Here is a 13,383-nt window from a genome sequence, read left to right on the forward strand (position 1 = left end):
GCGCGGCCGCCGCTCCGCCAGGGCGCGGTGACGTGTCGGCGGCACCGCCCGGCCCGGCACGGGGCGGGACCGGCGGTACCGAGCCGGCCGCGGCCCCGCAGCCCCGCCATGTTCAACGTGGAGAGCCTGGAGCGCGCCGAGCTGGGCGAGAGCCTGCTCACCTGGGTGAGTGCGCGCTTCCCGCCCGCACCGAGCTGCGCCGCGTCCCTCGGCGCCGCGGAGCCGGCCGCGTCCCGCCCCGGCCAGCGCAGGCCCCGCGGCCCGGCCGTGCTTTGTTCACGGCTTATTGTGTCGCTTCGTGGGTGCCTGGCAGGGCCGCGCTCCGCCTCAGCGCCGGCCCCGCAGCGGGGGAACAAAGGCCCGGCGAGCTGCAGGCCGTGGCTGTGCTCCGCGTCCCTCCGGGGCCGCGGGTGTGTCAGTGCCCCGCTCTGCGTACCTGCCCGTCGCTCTCTCGGGCAGCACTGCCGCCTTTCTGGCCGGAGACTTGGCATTTCCGCCTGTTTGTTTTTATCTCTTGCTTTTTGAGCAGTGCTTGAATCTCGAGAGACAGAGTTCACCGATGAGGATTTTACAATATCAGCCTTAGAGGTGATATATTTATTCCTGGAGGTGTTCAAGGCCAGGTTGGATGGGGCTCTGAGCAACCTGATCTGGCTGAAGGTGTCCCTGCTTATGGCAGGGGGGTTGAAACCAGATGATTTTCAACGTTCTTTTCCAGGCCAAACCCTTCTCCGATTCTAAGATCTTATGATAAAAATTACTTTATACTACTTTAATGTTTGCAGTTTTTGCCAAAAACGTCTTTAGGTTAAGCTGTCGCTCAAAGAGCAGCCAAAATGTAGTGGACATTAAACCTGGGTTTGCAGCAATGACTGTAACACAGACGTGGAACTTGCATTTCTGTAGTAGCTGAGTTATTGGTTAGTTGTTTGAAACCACTGAATTTTGGTTTGAGGCTGGTTTGGGTTTTTCCCCCCTCTATACTCAAAATTGCCAAGTAAATACCTAGAATATGAAACTCTGCAATACAACTGATTATTGGATAGAAACAGAAAGTTTCAGACATTTTTTCCATGAGAAGCCAGAGCTGACTGAAGCTATCGTAGTGATGAGTAAGTTCCTGGGCAATAACAGGTTAGATTTCTCAATGAAAGTCAAAAAGGATGAGCAGGGGAAATGAATTTATTGTTAGAGGTGAGCAAGTGGCCTGGAAAGTAAAGAAGGCAACAATTTTGGGGAAGAGGTTTTTGGGGAAGTGCTTCATGTAGGTCTGGAATAAGTCACCCAGTTTCACTTTCCTTCACATTCCTGCCAATTTTTCCATCTTTGTTATGGACAAGTGTTGGCACCTTGTCTTGCTTTTGGCTTTCCATGCTTTCTCTTTAAGGTGCGGGGAATAAAAAGTCCCAATATGAGGAAGTCAATGTGTATTAATACTGGCAAAGAAAAGTTGAGTGAGCTGCTCAGTCTTTATAATCTGCAGTCCTGAAGCTGTACCTACCCTGTGCAGCCTAGTCCTGTCTGTAGAAATGGTCCACAGAGGTCCCTTTACACTTCTCAAATATTGAGCTAATGAGGAGATTAGCTGCATCTCTTTTGATTTGCAGAAATAGTAAATCATCTTAAACAGCACTTGAATGGATCAGCTTTATTCTGGGATGAACGTATGAAGTTAACGTGTTATTTTACAGTTTCGTCATTTATGTGGGAACATGGCTTTGAAACACAGGAAAAAAAAAAGAGGAAAGGTGGATTTATTCCAGCATACATGAAACTTGCAGAAGAGGCAGTGAAGCTTTTTGTTCCTCAGTGAAACTGAGTATAAAGAAGATGCTTTTTTTTTTTTTTTGCTTGGCTTTCTCTTAAGTCCCATAATTCTTGGGAAACCGTTCATTTAGATAGGTGGGTAGAGCTGTCTTAATAACAGTTTATGCACATCTGGGAAGGCTAGTCATTTCCCATTGTGCCAGAGAAGCTGGCTGTTCTTTAGAACTAGTTTAGCCTCCCAGGTTGCTTGCTTAACATTCCTACAGAAGTAATTAAACTGGTTTGTCTGTGTTTTGAATAGATAAGGCTTTCTACAAGTCTGAGAACCTGTTTGGCCTAACATGAATGTTTACTCAGATGGATATAGGGTGACAAAGAAAGTGTTCCTTCCTCTGCCAACTCATGATTTTAATTAAGGAGCATATCACTTAGGCTTTTTACCCTACATGCCTGTGATTTCTCCTGTGTTTAGGCTGGAGCAAGTTGCCTACCTCTGAATAGGGCTGGTTTATTTTTTAATATTTTGCCAATGCCCATTTTGTTGTTAGGCTTTAGCTCTAGCTAGGTTTAGCTAGCTTCTTATTTATTTTTCACCTCTTTGACAGTGTCATCAAATGGCTTCCTAAATAATTTTTGTTCAAGATTTTAAACAGCTGGGTGAGTTTTGACTTCCTACCATTTTAGCAGGTGACCATGATGTCATTTTGAGACAGCCACAGTAGTGGCAACTAGAGCAAAACTGAATGAAGAACTGGAGGCCTAGTACTGGACTCTCAAAACTGATATTTGCACGTTAGCAGTGTTTGCAACCTCCTGTAATTGCAGAATTTTTGCTCTACCAAAAATCTCCCACAAAATCTCCTCCGAGGCTATCCTATGCGCTATAGGATTGTTGTCCAATACGCAATTTAACCAAGATAGTTTAGAAAAATGTGGCTGTGAGGTAAACCTGCAATAATAATAAAGTTGTTTCAATGTTTCTAACAGAGATTGACAACTGATTTTTCTGTTTAAAAGTTAAGGCTGGTTTATATGTGAACACATGGGTTTTTAGTGTTTGGTTTGGGTTGTTTTTGTGTGGATGTAGTGGCAGGAGCACTCTCAACTCAGATACGTGTCTGAGGCATTTCATAAAATGTGGAGAGGTGTCAAACGTGGCTACTGAAGATACTCTTCAGTGTATCTGAAGTCATTGTGATAGCTACAGGCTTTTGTGTGTAACCTGAGAAATTTTCTAGCATAGAGCTAACATATGATACTGAAAAGATTGCCTAGCTTTGGTAAGTAAACAGGGGGATTCCTCAAAGAGGTTGCTCCTAAGTGGTTGTAAGTAGTAAGTTGATGTGGAGATGTCATGAACTTTATTTCATTATGATAAATATCGCTTATTTTAGTATGTGATGCCTCCACCAAACTGCATCTTGCCTATTTTCTTTCTTTTCCAACCCTCAAGGCCAAATAGAGTTTCTGTTAAAACTTTTGTGATAAGTGAGAGTTTTCTAAACATTGCAAGGCTCCTGTTTCAGCATCCTACACTTCATAAGCAAAACAGTAGTTTATATTAACCTTTCCCCCTTTTTGGCTGAAAAATTTCCTTGGTACAGTGTTTCTCTGTCTTCCTTGTCATGGCCTATCCCCAGCTGTAAGAATTTATCTGTGGTAGGATGAAGTATAGGGACCAACTACATGTTCAAGAGGGCTGCTTGCAAATGCTTGATAGGCACTCTATTCAAAGAGAAATTACTGGGGGAAATCTACTGGGAAGGCTGTTTTTCCTTTGTGTCCAGTTATATTCTTTTTAGATTATGTTGTTCTCATCCTTGTGCATTTGTGTTTTTAAGTCCTCTTCTGGTTTCTTGTAGATGCCAAGATTTAATATAATTGCCTCAGCATATCTTACCTCTTGAAAAAAAAAAAAAAAAAAAATCAGGAGTGGTTGATTGTGCTGATGATGACAGGGAATCAAGAAAACTATTCTGTTTGATTACAATGTGTTGCTGTTCAGAGGGCAAAAACACTTGAGCTTATCAGCAATCATGGAATATGGCTTGAGGAATCTGGCAGATCACAGCCCTTGTAACTAATATAAAAGACCAGGAGGCTGAACAACCTATTTTTATATTTTATGACCTCTCACTAAGGTAGGAAAGAATCTGTTGCTCTAGGTTTTAGAGGGATAGTTTGCTATGACTGTGATATTCTGAGTGTAACATTCACTGTGTTTGAAGGAGCTGGAGTGTCTAGCACCATTATTGGATAATAGGTATTTTTAAAACATATTTCTGAGAGGTCAAGCAGAAATACTGAAGAGCAAGTGATATCTCTTCAGGTTATATGGAAGAGCAAGTGATAAATTGCTGATATCATAGGAGTGCAATAACTAAAGGTAATAGGGTATGGTTTATATATGTTCCTTGCCATTTCCCCCCACATATATTAAGTCAACCTGAGAAAGAAAGACTGAATGAAGAATTTAGAGCTGCTGGCATTATTCATCATGCATGCATTTTGACACTGTTAGATTTTCATTCTTTGGGGCCTTGTCCCAAATTCTGCTTTTTTCTGTTTTCTCCTTCCTGAAGAACTGTTCTATACAGTGTGCATTTACAGTAGTTCTCTGAAGAAAAAAGACGTTTTGATAGGATTTAGGATGTACTCAATTTCAGCTTCCAATTCTGCCCCCTCATTTTTTGGTGAGGGGTTGTGAGATCTTGGGTGGAAAAGAAACAGCCTTTGCTGCTAGGAACTATGAACCTTAGAGAGTGTAAAGGAAACAACTTTTCTGTTAGCTTGCTAATCTCAAAGTGGGAGGTGTGGAGAGAAATCTGTTTCTGTCTTCTCTGAAATACTTAAACACAGATGTTTCGAAGAGATTTAAGTCAAACTGTGAATTTTGCACAACTGTCTGTCTTAATTGTGACATTTTGGGGCTTGTAAAGTTTGAGGTCATATTCTGTCCTTCTTTCTGGACCATTAGAAATCTTTGCTACTATGTGTAGACATTCAAGTTTGGCCTTGGGCTTCTCCTCTCTCCCCTGCTATGCAATTGCACTTGCTGCTTTCTCCATTGTGAGATGACTCTTTAGTGTGGTAGGTTTAGAAGAGTCTTTGCCTGAATTTGGTTTAAGTGCCCCAGCTTCAGAACCTAAGTCTGGTTTCTAAAATAAGTTTAATTTGCAAGTCCTAGTGATTAATTAGAAAAAAACCCAACAAACAACTAGCACAAGGCTACAGCAGGAATGTATGGTTGAAAGTGAGGGGAAGAGAGAAGTAGTGTCCTTTCGGCTTTTGTTGACAGCAGCGTGGCTGGTCCTGCCATACAGGAAAGGGAGAGGGATTAACTCTTTCTTTAATTACTGGTAGTGGTTTACTGCCCTGCAGAGCATGCTTGTATTGTTTTTGTGTCTGCATTTGCCATACGTGACTTAGATCATTCCCTCCTGGGAGTTCCTTAGTACTGCTCATTCAGGGCACAGAACAAAGAGCATGGAAAGGAGAAGGGTTTCGGTGAAGGGAAAAGCTCTCTAAGGTTAAGGGTGGGGGAGTCCAGCCAGTAATCTGCTCCTGCCTGTGGCAGGCAGAAGCTTCGGAATGGGTACAAAGCTGGAGTTGTGTTTCACTGGACTAACTGGGGCCACAGAGGGATGGGATCTTTTCAAAGGGAGCACACAGGAAGTGTTTTTGAAGTGGTGCAGGTAGTGGAGCAAGTATTGCACAAGAAAGTGCATTGTGAATCTGATGATAATGTGCTTTAGCCCTGGGATTCCTAGGGCTCTTTCATGCCATTTTGCTGCAAGTTTTTTTGCAAAAGTGTCATGCTGTAAATGTAGTAGTGCTTTGTATCCTTTCTGGACCTCCCATTTTAAACTAAGTTAGGATACTTAAACAAGAAATGCATATTTAACCCCATGATTTATGTGTTGGGGACAACAAATCAGGGAAATGAGCATCTGTAATTTATTCACTGCAGTGTTGCAAAGTATTAAATGAATTACAGCCTTTCTACATTTCAGGATTACATAAGATAAAACTTTGAGTGAACTTGTTTGCCATGGCAGCAAGATATCCATAGTTTCACTTCAGTGTAGGAATAAGTAGAAATAAGTGTGTGATTAACTGCAACGGAATTTAGGTGTGGGTTTTTTTGTTTCTTGATTTATTTTTTGTGTGTTTTTTGTGTGTGTGTTTGGTTTTGGTTTTATTAATTTTACTGCCCCATTTGTGGCTAGGAAAAAAGGCCCAGCATGACCTGATCACTCTGGCAGGGTTAATAATTTAATTTTATGGGCAATGCCAAAAGATGGCTACCTGTTACATGGTGGCTAGTGCCTTTTTTAAATGGAATTTGGTTAGCCTCTGAAAAATCTTATTCTGCACAGAATTCCATGAAGTTCCGGTAATTGTTTGTTGAAATATAAATAAAGAAAAGGAGAAGACTTGAACTGCAAGATAGGCTAATTTTGCAGATTACAGATACATCTGTTACCAGTCCTAGAATCTGTGAAGTCTGAAATTTCTTAACCTGGTGAAAACTTAGTGCCAGCTTTCTCTTAATCCTATGTTTTAGTTGCTAAATCTTTCTTATTCATGTGATCCTGTGAAAGCCTGTGTTTCCACTGGTCAGAAAGTTTGTGCAGATGATATTTCAGTAGAACTTGATGTTCTTGGATTTGTCTTTCTGATTTTAGGGAAGAGAGATATTTCTTTGACCTGTCAATAGACACTGTTTCTCATCTGAATTATAGCTGCAAAGGTTGCAACTACAAGCTTTAAATAGTTGTTCTTCTGTATTTTGCAAGGGGAAGGCTATAATCTACTTTTACTATTTGTTGTTTTGGTTTTGTTTCTTTTTGTTCTGTTTGCTTTTTGTTTGGTAGATTTGTTTTGGTTTTCTTGTTTTGATGTTTTGTGGAGTTTTGTTTATTTGTTTTTGTTTGATGGTTTTTGTTTAAGTAATGTTAAAAATATGTATAAATTTGGAAAGTTTCTCTAGCCACTAGCCAAGAAGTAAATTGACTTTTCTTGGCCCTGTTCCTTCACATAAATGCTGTGTCTTGCTGCCTGGTACTTTTTTTAGTATGGATCCGTCTGGGCACAATTCGCCTGATGTTGTTCAGGTTTCTAGTAGCTTAGCCATGTTCATTCAGAATAGAAAGATTTTCACTCTTTCGTTCATTGTGCGCTGTTCTACTATTTGTATTGAACACCTGCTTTTGCAGAAAGGTTTTATTATCCTTCTTTGGTGAGACTTAAGGTGTCCCAATTCTATGGGCTGGATTACCATCTGGGCTTCTGTGAGTCAGGGTGCTGAAGGTTGTGTTTAATATGACATCATTATTTATAAGTGTGTTATTTTGTCTCTTCTGGGCAGTAGAGATGGAAAATTTTGTACTCTGATTAGCAAAGGAAGCTACTGGTTCCTGGAATACCTACCATTTGTGTTTTGGATTGTTTTTTTTTCCAAAAAAGGAAAGAATATATTTCTAGTTTTAAAATGCACTTTTTAAGCTTTTTAAAATTCATTGGTGCTTGGTACAGTGTGAACGTATGTATCCCATAAATGTGGGTGCATTGATTTAATGTTTGGCAATTTTGCACTTTATTAGTAGCTTGTATTTTGAAAAGAGAAAGCATTGACTGATACATACTACTTTTAAATAAAATGTGATGAAATAGATGAAGGCTTGGAAAGGACTGCTGGTTTATGTTGCTCTTTTAGGCCTTCCTATTATGTATTATATATCTTCATTTTATCTTCATTACAAATGCTGTTTAGAATTCTTTTTCATCAGTTGGCTCATTTGGCTTTCAACTGAAAACAGGAATATGTTAATTTCCACTACAGGAGTGGATAGATTAGCTTGTGTTTTCATTAATGTTTCTGAAATGGTTAGGCCAAAAGCCATTCAGACTTGAGGCTCTGTTCATTGTATCTTAATACTTTGTCATAGTTGAAGAAGTCAGTTAGCAGCAATTTAGTGGCAATGCCAAGGCAGTGCAGTAGTAACTGGTTTGTGCTAATGTGGCTCTCTCATCTCTTAAATCCTTTAGTAAGTAAGCTTTAGTCAATCTGTGTCTTCTGCTTTCTGCACAGGAAATATTTAATAACTGGAAAAGTGTCACTTTGAATAAATATTTTGGTTGAGATATTTCATGGCTTTGACCTAGTCATATATTTGGGTTTAAACACAATATACATAAAATGAGAGGCAAATTAATAAAAAGTTAATACTCAAGTACTTGCCTAGAAGAATCCCTACCCTGACCAGTGGTGTAAAAACCTTGTCATTTCATTGTTGGGCTAATTGAGTAGCTAATATTACAGCTGGATTGCAAAGTAATTTTTGTTATTGTAGTAATGAAAGCCTGACAACGTAAAAATCAGTGGAAACATTCACAAATTCAAATCTTGGAATAAAGCTGCTGCTTGTTAGAAAATCTGTTTCCCCATTGTTTGTTTCACGCAGTCTGCTGTTATCTTGGAAAGCGTGAAAAAACAGCTTATGCCTTGAGTATGCAGGCAGAAGATAGTGTTGCCAACTGTGAGGAGAAAAATGGGCAAAGGAATCTTAAAGTTATCCAGAAGGACAAGATCTGCTTTTAGGATGAGAATGCACTTCTAATTTGAAAGGACTGTCTCAACCCAAGAATTTTGAGGAAGAAAGGACCAGAAATCTGAGGAAGAACAACTGTGTGTATTACTTAATTATCTCGTTATTGTGCAGAGAGTTATTCTGGTTTTCTCCAGGCATTGAAGCTGAGTAAATGTTGTTCTAGTGAGATTTTTGCAGATCTTATAGGTAATACAGGATTAATGTGCGAGGGCAGAAGTATCCAACCCACCTTACTCGTCTCTGCCAATGCGCTTGCTGCATCCAGCCTAGTGAAGCTGATTCCTTTCTTGTCTCCTTTCACAGCCACTTCTCCCTATCTTGTCTCTGTGATTTGTTTCTTCTGTACTGATATGGCATTGTTCTTGGCTCTGCATAGCACCCAGCTCTAAGCTTGCATAGTCAGTTCCAAAAACATAGGGAAATAGTGGATGAATAATTCTGAAGTAGTGGTGCTATGGTAAAATCCTTGTTGGGAATTAAGGATCACCCAACTGCTTACTCATTCCCCCACATTCCCCTGCCGATGGAAAGAAGAATGGGAAAGAAAAGATAAACATTGCAGGTTGACATAAGAAATATGTAATAATTGAAACAAAATAACACAATAACAACAACAGTAATAATAGGCTAGACATAACATAAATATAGAATAGTATGAATAATGAATATAACATAGTACTAAATATGCTAATAACAATAATAATTATAATAGTAAGGAGAGGCAAAGAGAGTGACAAAACCTGACAGAAACAAGCAGGTTGGTCAGAATCTGGACCTGTGCTCAGTTTGTCCCCCAGCAGTGAGTGGGGGGAGTGTTTTGCTTGGATAAATTGGGTGCTACTGTTTGTTGTGTTTGCACTTAAGGTAACCAGTCACATAGTGTTTTATCTGCTAAGAACCATTGACAACAATTTCAGGTATTATTCCAAAATAATACTTTGTTACATAACTGCATCATTAGTAAAAACCAGGCTGTGTATATAATCACTGTGCAAAGAGCAAGTCTTTCATTATCCCTTAGTGTTGAGAAGGAAAAGGTCATTGAGAATTTTTCTTGTCTTTGAGGTGGAATTGGTTTACTTTGTTTCATTTTTTACATTTTTTCTTTTTCTCAGCAAGTTTCATGGGATGCTGAATTCCCCATTACATTTTTATCCTGGTTTTCACCTACTGATTTGATGGCTGAGTGTTTGTCCAATTCACTGACCTTTATATCGAAAGTTTTTTTCATTAAATATATTTTTGTGTCCTATCCCTAGCAGCTAACAGATCCTCACTAGTCATATATATAATCAGGAACTGGAACCCAAATTTTCTAAGGTGTTTTCTTCCTGAAGCAATTTAGTCCCCAGTGATAGCCTCCTTTGCATTGTAACTGTAAAATGTTAGTTCTTATTCTAAGGTTTTTACAAAAATTGACTGTTCCTGTCCATGTGGATCAGAGATTTGATTAATATTCAGCAAAATTAAAGAACCCTTTTCTCTCATTGCATGATAGTTGTTGGAAATTATGAAGGCCTGCTAGACCTGGTGGTTAAGTCAAGTGGCTGAGGTTTTTCACTTTACCCCTTTCTTTTCTCCAGACTCTTGTGTGATAGGATCATAGACTAATTTGTGTTGTAAGGGACCTTTAAATGTTAAGTAGTCCAACCCTCCCCCTACTCTTGCCCCCCTGCCCCTTCCCCCTGGCTTTGTGCAGGGATATTTTAACTAGATCAGGTTGTGCAGAGCCTAGCCCAGCCTTACTCAGGATGGGGCATCCACCACTTCTTTGTTCCAGTGTTTCAACACCCTCATCATGGAATAATTCTTACTCATCTACTCTGAATCTATGATTTTCCAATTTAAAACAGTTTCTGCTTTTCTGGTTGCTACAGGGCCTATTAAAAAGTGTGTCCCCATCCTCCCTTTAAGTACTGGAAGGCCACAGTGAGGTCTCACTGAAGGCTTATCTTCTCCAGACTGAACAACCTCAACTCCCCCAGCCTTTCCTCATAGGAAGAAAGCCCTACTCAGGACCCGCTCAAACATGCCTGTGTCTTCCTTGTCCAGAGGACCCTAAAGCTGCACATAGTACTGAGTCATGGGGTCTCATGAGAGAGGAGTAGAGGGCGAAAATCACCTTCTTTAACCTGCTGACCATGCATGTTTCTGACTAATGTTCACCTCTTACCCACCAGCACCCCCAAATCCTTGGCAGGGCTGCTCTCAATCTCTTCATCCCCCAGCCTGTGTTGGTAGGGGGAGTTGCCCCAGCTCAAATACAGCACTTGGCCTTGAACTTCATGAGATTCATGTGTGCCCACAGACATGAGGTACAGGCTCCATACAACAGTTCAAGAAGTGGGGAAAAAGTTTTCAGTGTTGTGAAACTAACGATGAGAACTGCATCACAAGCACTCAAGAAGTAGGAGCAGAGGAGCAGTTTGTGCAGGAAAGGAGAGTAGTCTTCCAGGGGGAGATACATCACAATGCACAGGAAGAGCGCTGTTTTAACAGCTGTTACTGAATAGCTGTTCTGAGGCACACACACACAGATTCGCTCATCTCAATAGCTGGGACTCTGTGTCTCACCACATTCTTCTCATTCGCCACATTCTTATAATTTTCTCTCTTCTGGAAAGTGAACTCTCCTAGAGGGATTTAGCATATTCTAGAACTGGCAATGGTATAGGAGTTTAACTTTGATGTCAATTTGAAAAGCTATTTTGTGTAAGGTTTTTTGAAGAAAAAAATTTAATTTTCTGAAGGATATGAAAAGCATATAGTTCTTTATTTTTTAAGATTTGTGTAAATGTTTTGCAGTATGAATTTGACACAATTGAAATATAAAACCTAAATTTGAAGTTTTTATAACTAAAACTAAATATAAAAATATATAAATTAAATGTAAAAAAATTCATTTATTATGAAATGTAAACATGTATGCAGATAAAAGTCATGTTAGTTTAATTCTGTCTTTCTTTTCTTTGATATCTAACTATGTGAAACATTATTTTCCTCAATGGCAATCTTGCATGTGTGTCTATGGGAGGAAGAAAGAGTTCAGATACGTTACCGGAACCTTAATGTGTTGCTGTTGCTTGTTTGAAAAGAACATTTAACATTGTCTACTTCTGGAAAACTATAACAGTAGTAGTTTTCTTAAGGCATTTTTTGATTTGGGTCGTGTGCAACAAAGTGATTTCAATTTTCATTATTTAAATGTATAATATGCAAAATTAGAAGAAAAGTTTTCATTGTCTGTGCTTGAAATTTTATCTTTTTAGCATCTTAAACTTCTTCAAGCATAAGTATCCACAATGATCATTGCAGCCCTTTTTGTTGTAGCTGTAAACTATTATATATTGTTTAATATTTTGCTGAGTTGGGGACTCAGAGTTGTCTCTGTATTCCTTCAACAGTGTTGCCACAAATCAGAAACTACTGGTAAATTCAGTTTTCTGGCAAAATAGCAATTCAGTGTTATATCCTGTTATGTTGTGTTTTCATGCGTGGGTTTTTTCCCTCACCCACCCACTCCAATTTTCACCTAGTGTCCTGACAACCTATGATGGCTTCTTGATTTCTGGAGAGGCAGCTGTGGAGTTTTTTAAAGTAGTTCAGACCATGCTGTAAAAAAAGCTGAATCAGAAGTGCAGAAGTCACTTCTGTCTGTTTTATATGCCACTCAGTAATTTATTCATGTGCTTTTGGAAAATGGGCATCATTCATTGCTATAGAGTGGTCACAGTTGATGAGAAAATATGCTCTGAGAGCTCAATTTTTGACTCTTCGTGGATATAATGGCTTTTTTTTTCCTGCTTGAGTGTTAGGTTTTTTCCTCCAGAATAAAGGGAAGAAGGAAAATTCACCTAGGTGCCTTTACTCCAAATTAATGTTAAATGGCATTGCCAGAGTGCCTATGTGATTAATTTTACCTTGCATGACCTAGAGTACGTATACCAAAGGTATAGTAATATACTATTCCAAGGGTATAAGGAGAATCTGGCTATTGTGCACTTGACTTTTTGAGAAACTTCTCAGAGAAAGACCTTCAGAATTTCCCACTGAAACATGAATTGCCTTTTATTGTAATACACACATATAAAGAGTTTTTATTGCAAAATGACTAACAACTATTACTCTTTAAATGCCACTAAAGCATGAATGATTGTACATTATGTTCAGAAAAAAATGATTGATGTATCTAACATTTATATTGTCTTAAAACTCAAGTGCTCTTGTAGACTGCCTTATCCCTTGTGTGTATGAACAAATTTGCTTTCTACAAATAAGCCCAAGTTTCCTGTTTCCTGTAAGAGGAGGATAGTAGCAGAGAGCACTAGGCAGATACCCTCCAAATAATACCATAAAAATTATTTTTACAAACTCATCCACATCACTTAAAAATAATGTTACTTTAAAGTAAATGATCAAATAACCTAAATCAGTTAAAAAGATTGTCCTGAAGTGGACTGATTCTTCTCACCAAGAGAGCAAGGAAGAAGAGAGCTTTGCTGTGGACTGTGGTGCACTGTGTTAATACATCAGCATGAAATATTCAGAATTCTAGTAGTGTATAGACCAGTTAGAGTTTTACAGCATTGTGTTCTTCTCTTCCATCTGATAGTAGGGATTAATCAAGTTTGGAATATGTATGTCAATCTACATTTCATCTTCTCATTGTGGGGAGCTTATGAGCATTCTGTGGGATCATTGTTCCTTCTAAAAACTGAGTTTCTTTCTTTTGTTGATTGAGAAGGTGTATTTGAATATATACACAACGTATGGAAGTACTTGAATGCACTGATGACTCTCAGTAAGTAGAGAAAGCAGTAGAAAGTTTGCCTTTTGGAGAACGTAGCACTGGTTTTTGTAGCAGTTTATTGAGAAAACAAGGGTACTAAGCTCTCTTTGTTTCTTTGATGGCTATTAAATATAAAACTTTTTAAATTGAACACGTACACCGAATTTGTGGAGTTTGTCTTTTTGCTATTTGGCAGTATTTTTTTTTTCAAAC

The 13,383-nt window shown here is 39.2% G+C and overlaps 1 protein-coding gene across 4 annotated transcripts in view; it reads left to right on the plus strand.

The window, feature by feature from the left end:
- Positions 1 to 18: 18 nt before the first annotated feature.
- HOOK3 (hook microtubule tethering protein 3) overlaps positions 19 to 13,383 on the plus strand; it is an 83,397-nt gene continuing 70,032 nt past the window's right edge. For 2 of the 4 annotated variants that reach the window (XM_021534796.3, XM_021534800.3), the window contains exon 1: positions 19 to 165. In XM_021534796.3, coding sequence (XP_021390471.2) covers positions 109 to 165 — 57 coding nt within the window. In that variant the 5' untranslated portion in view covers positions 19 to 108. The remainder of the gene's footprint in view (positions 166 to 13,383) is intronic. The other 2 variants (XM_021534799.3, XM_021534798.3) reach the window with 1 other exon arrangement.

Source organism: Lonchura striata, chromosome Z, assembly GCF_046129695.1.
Source record: "Lonchura striata isolate bLonStr1 chromosome Z, bLonStr1.mat, whole genome shotgun sequence".
NCBI lineage: Eukaryota > Metazoa > Chordata > Aves > Passeriformes > Estrildidae > Lonchura > Lonchura striata.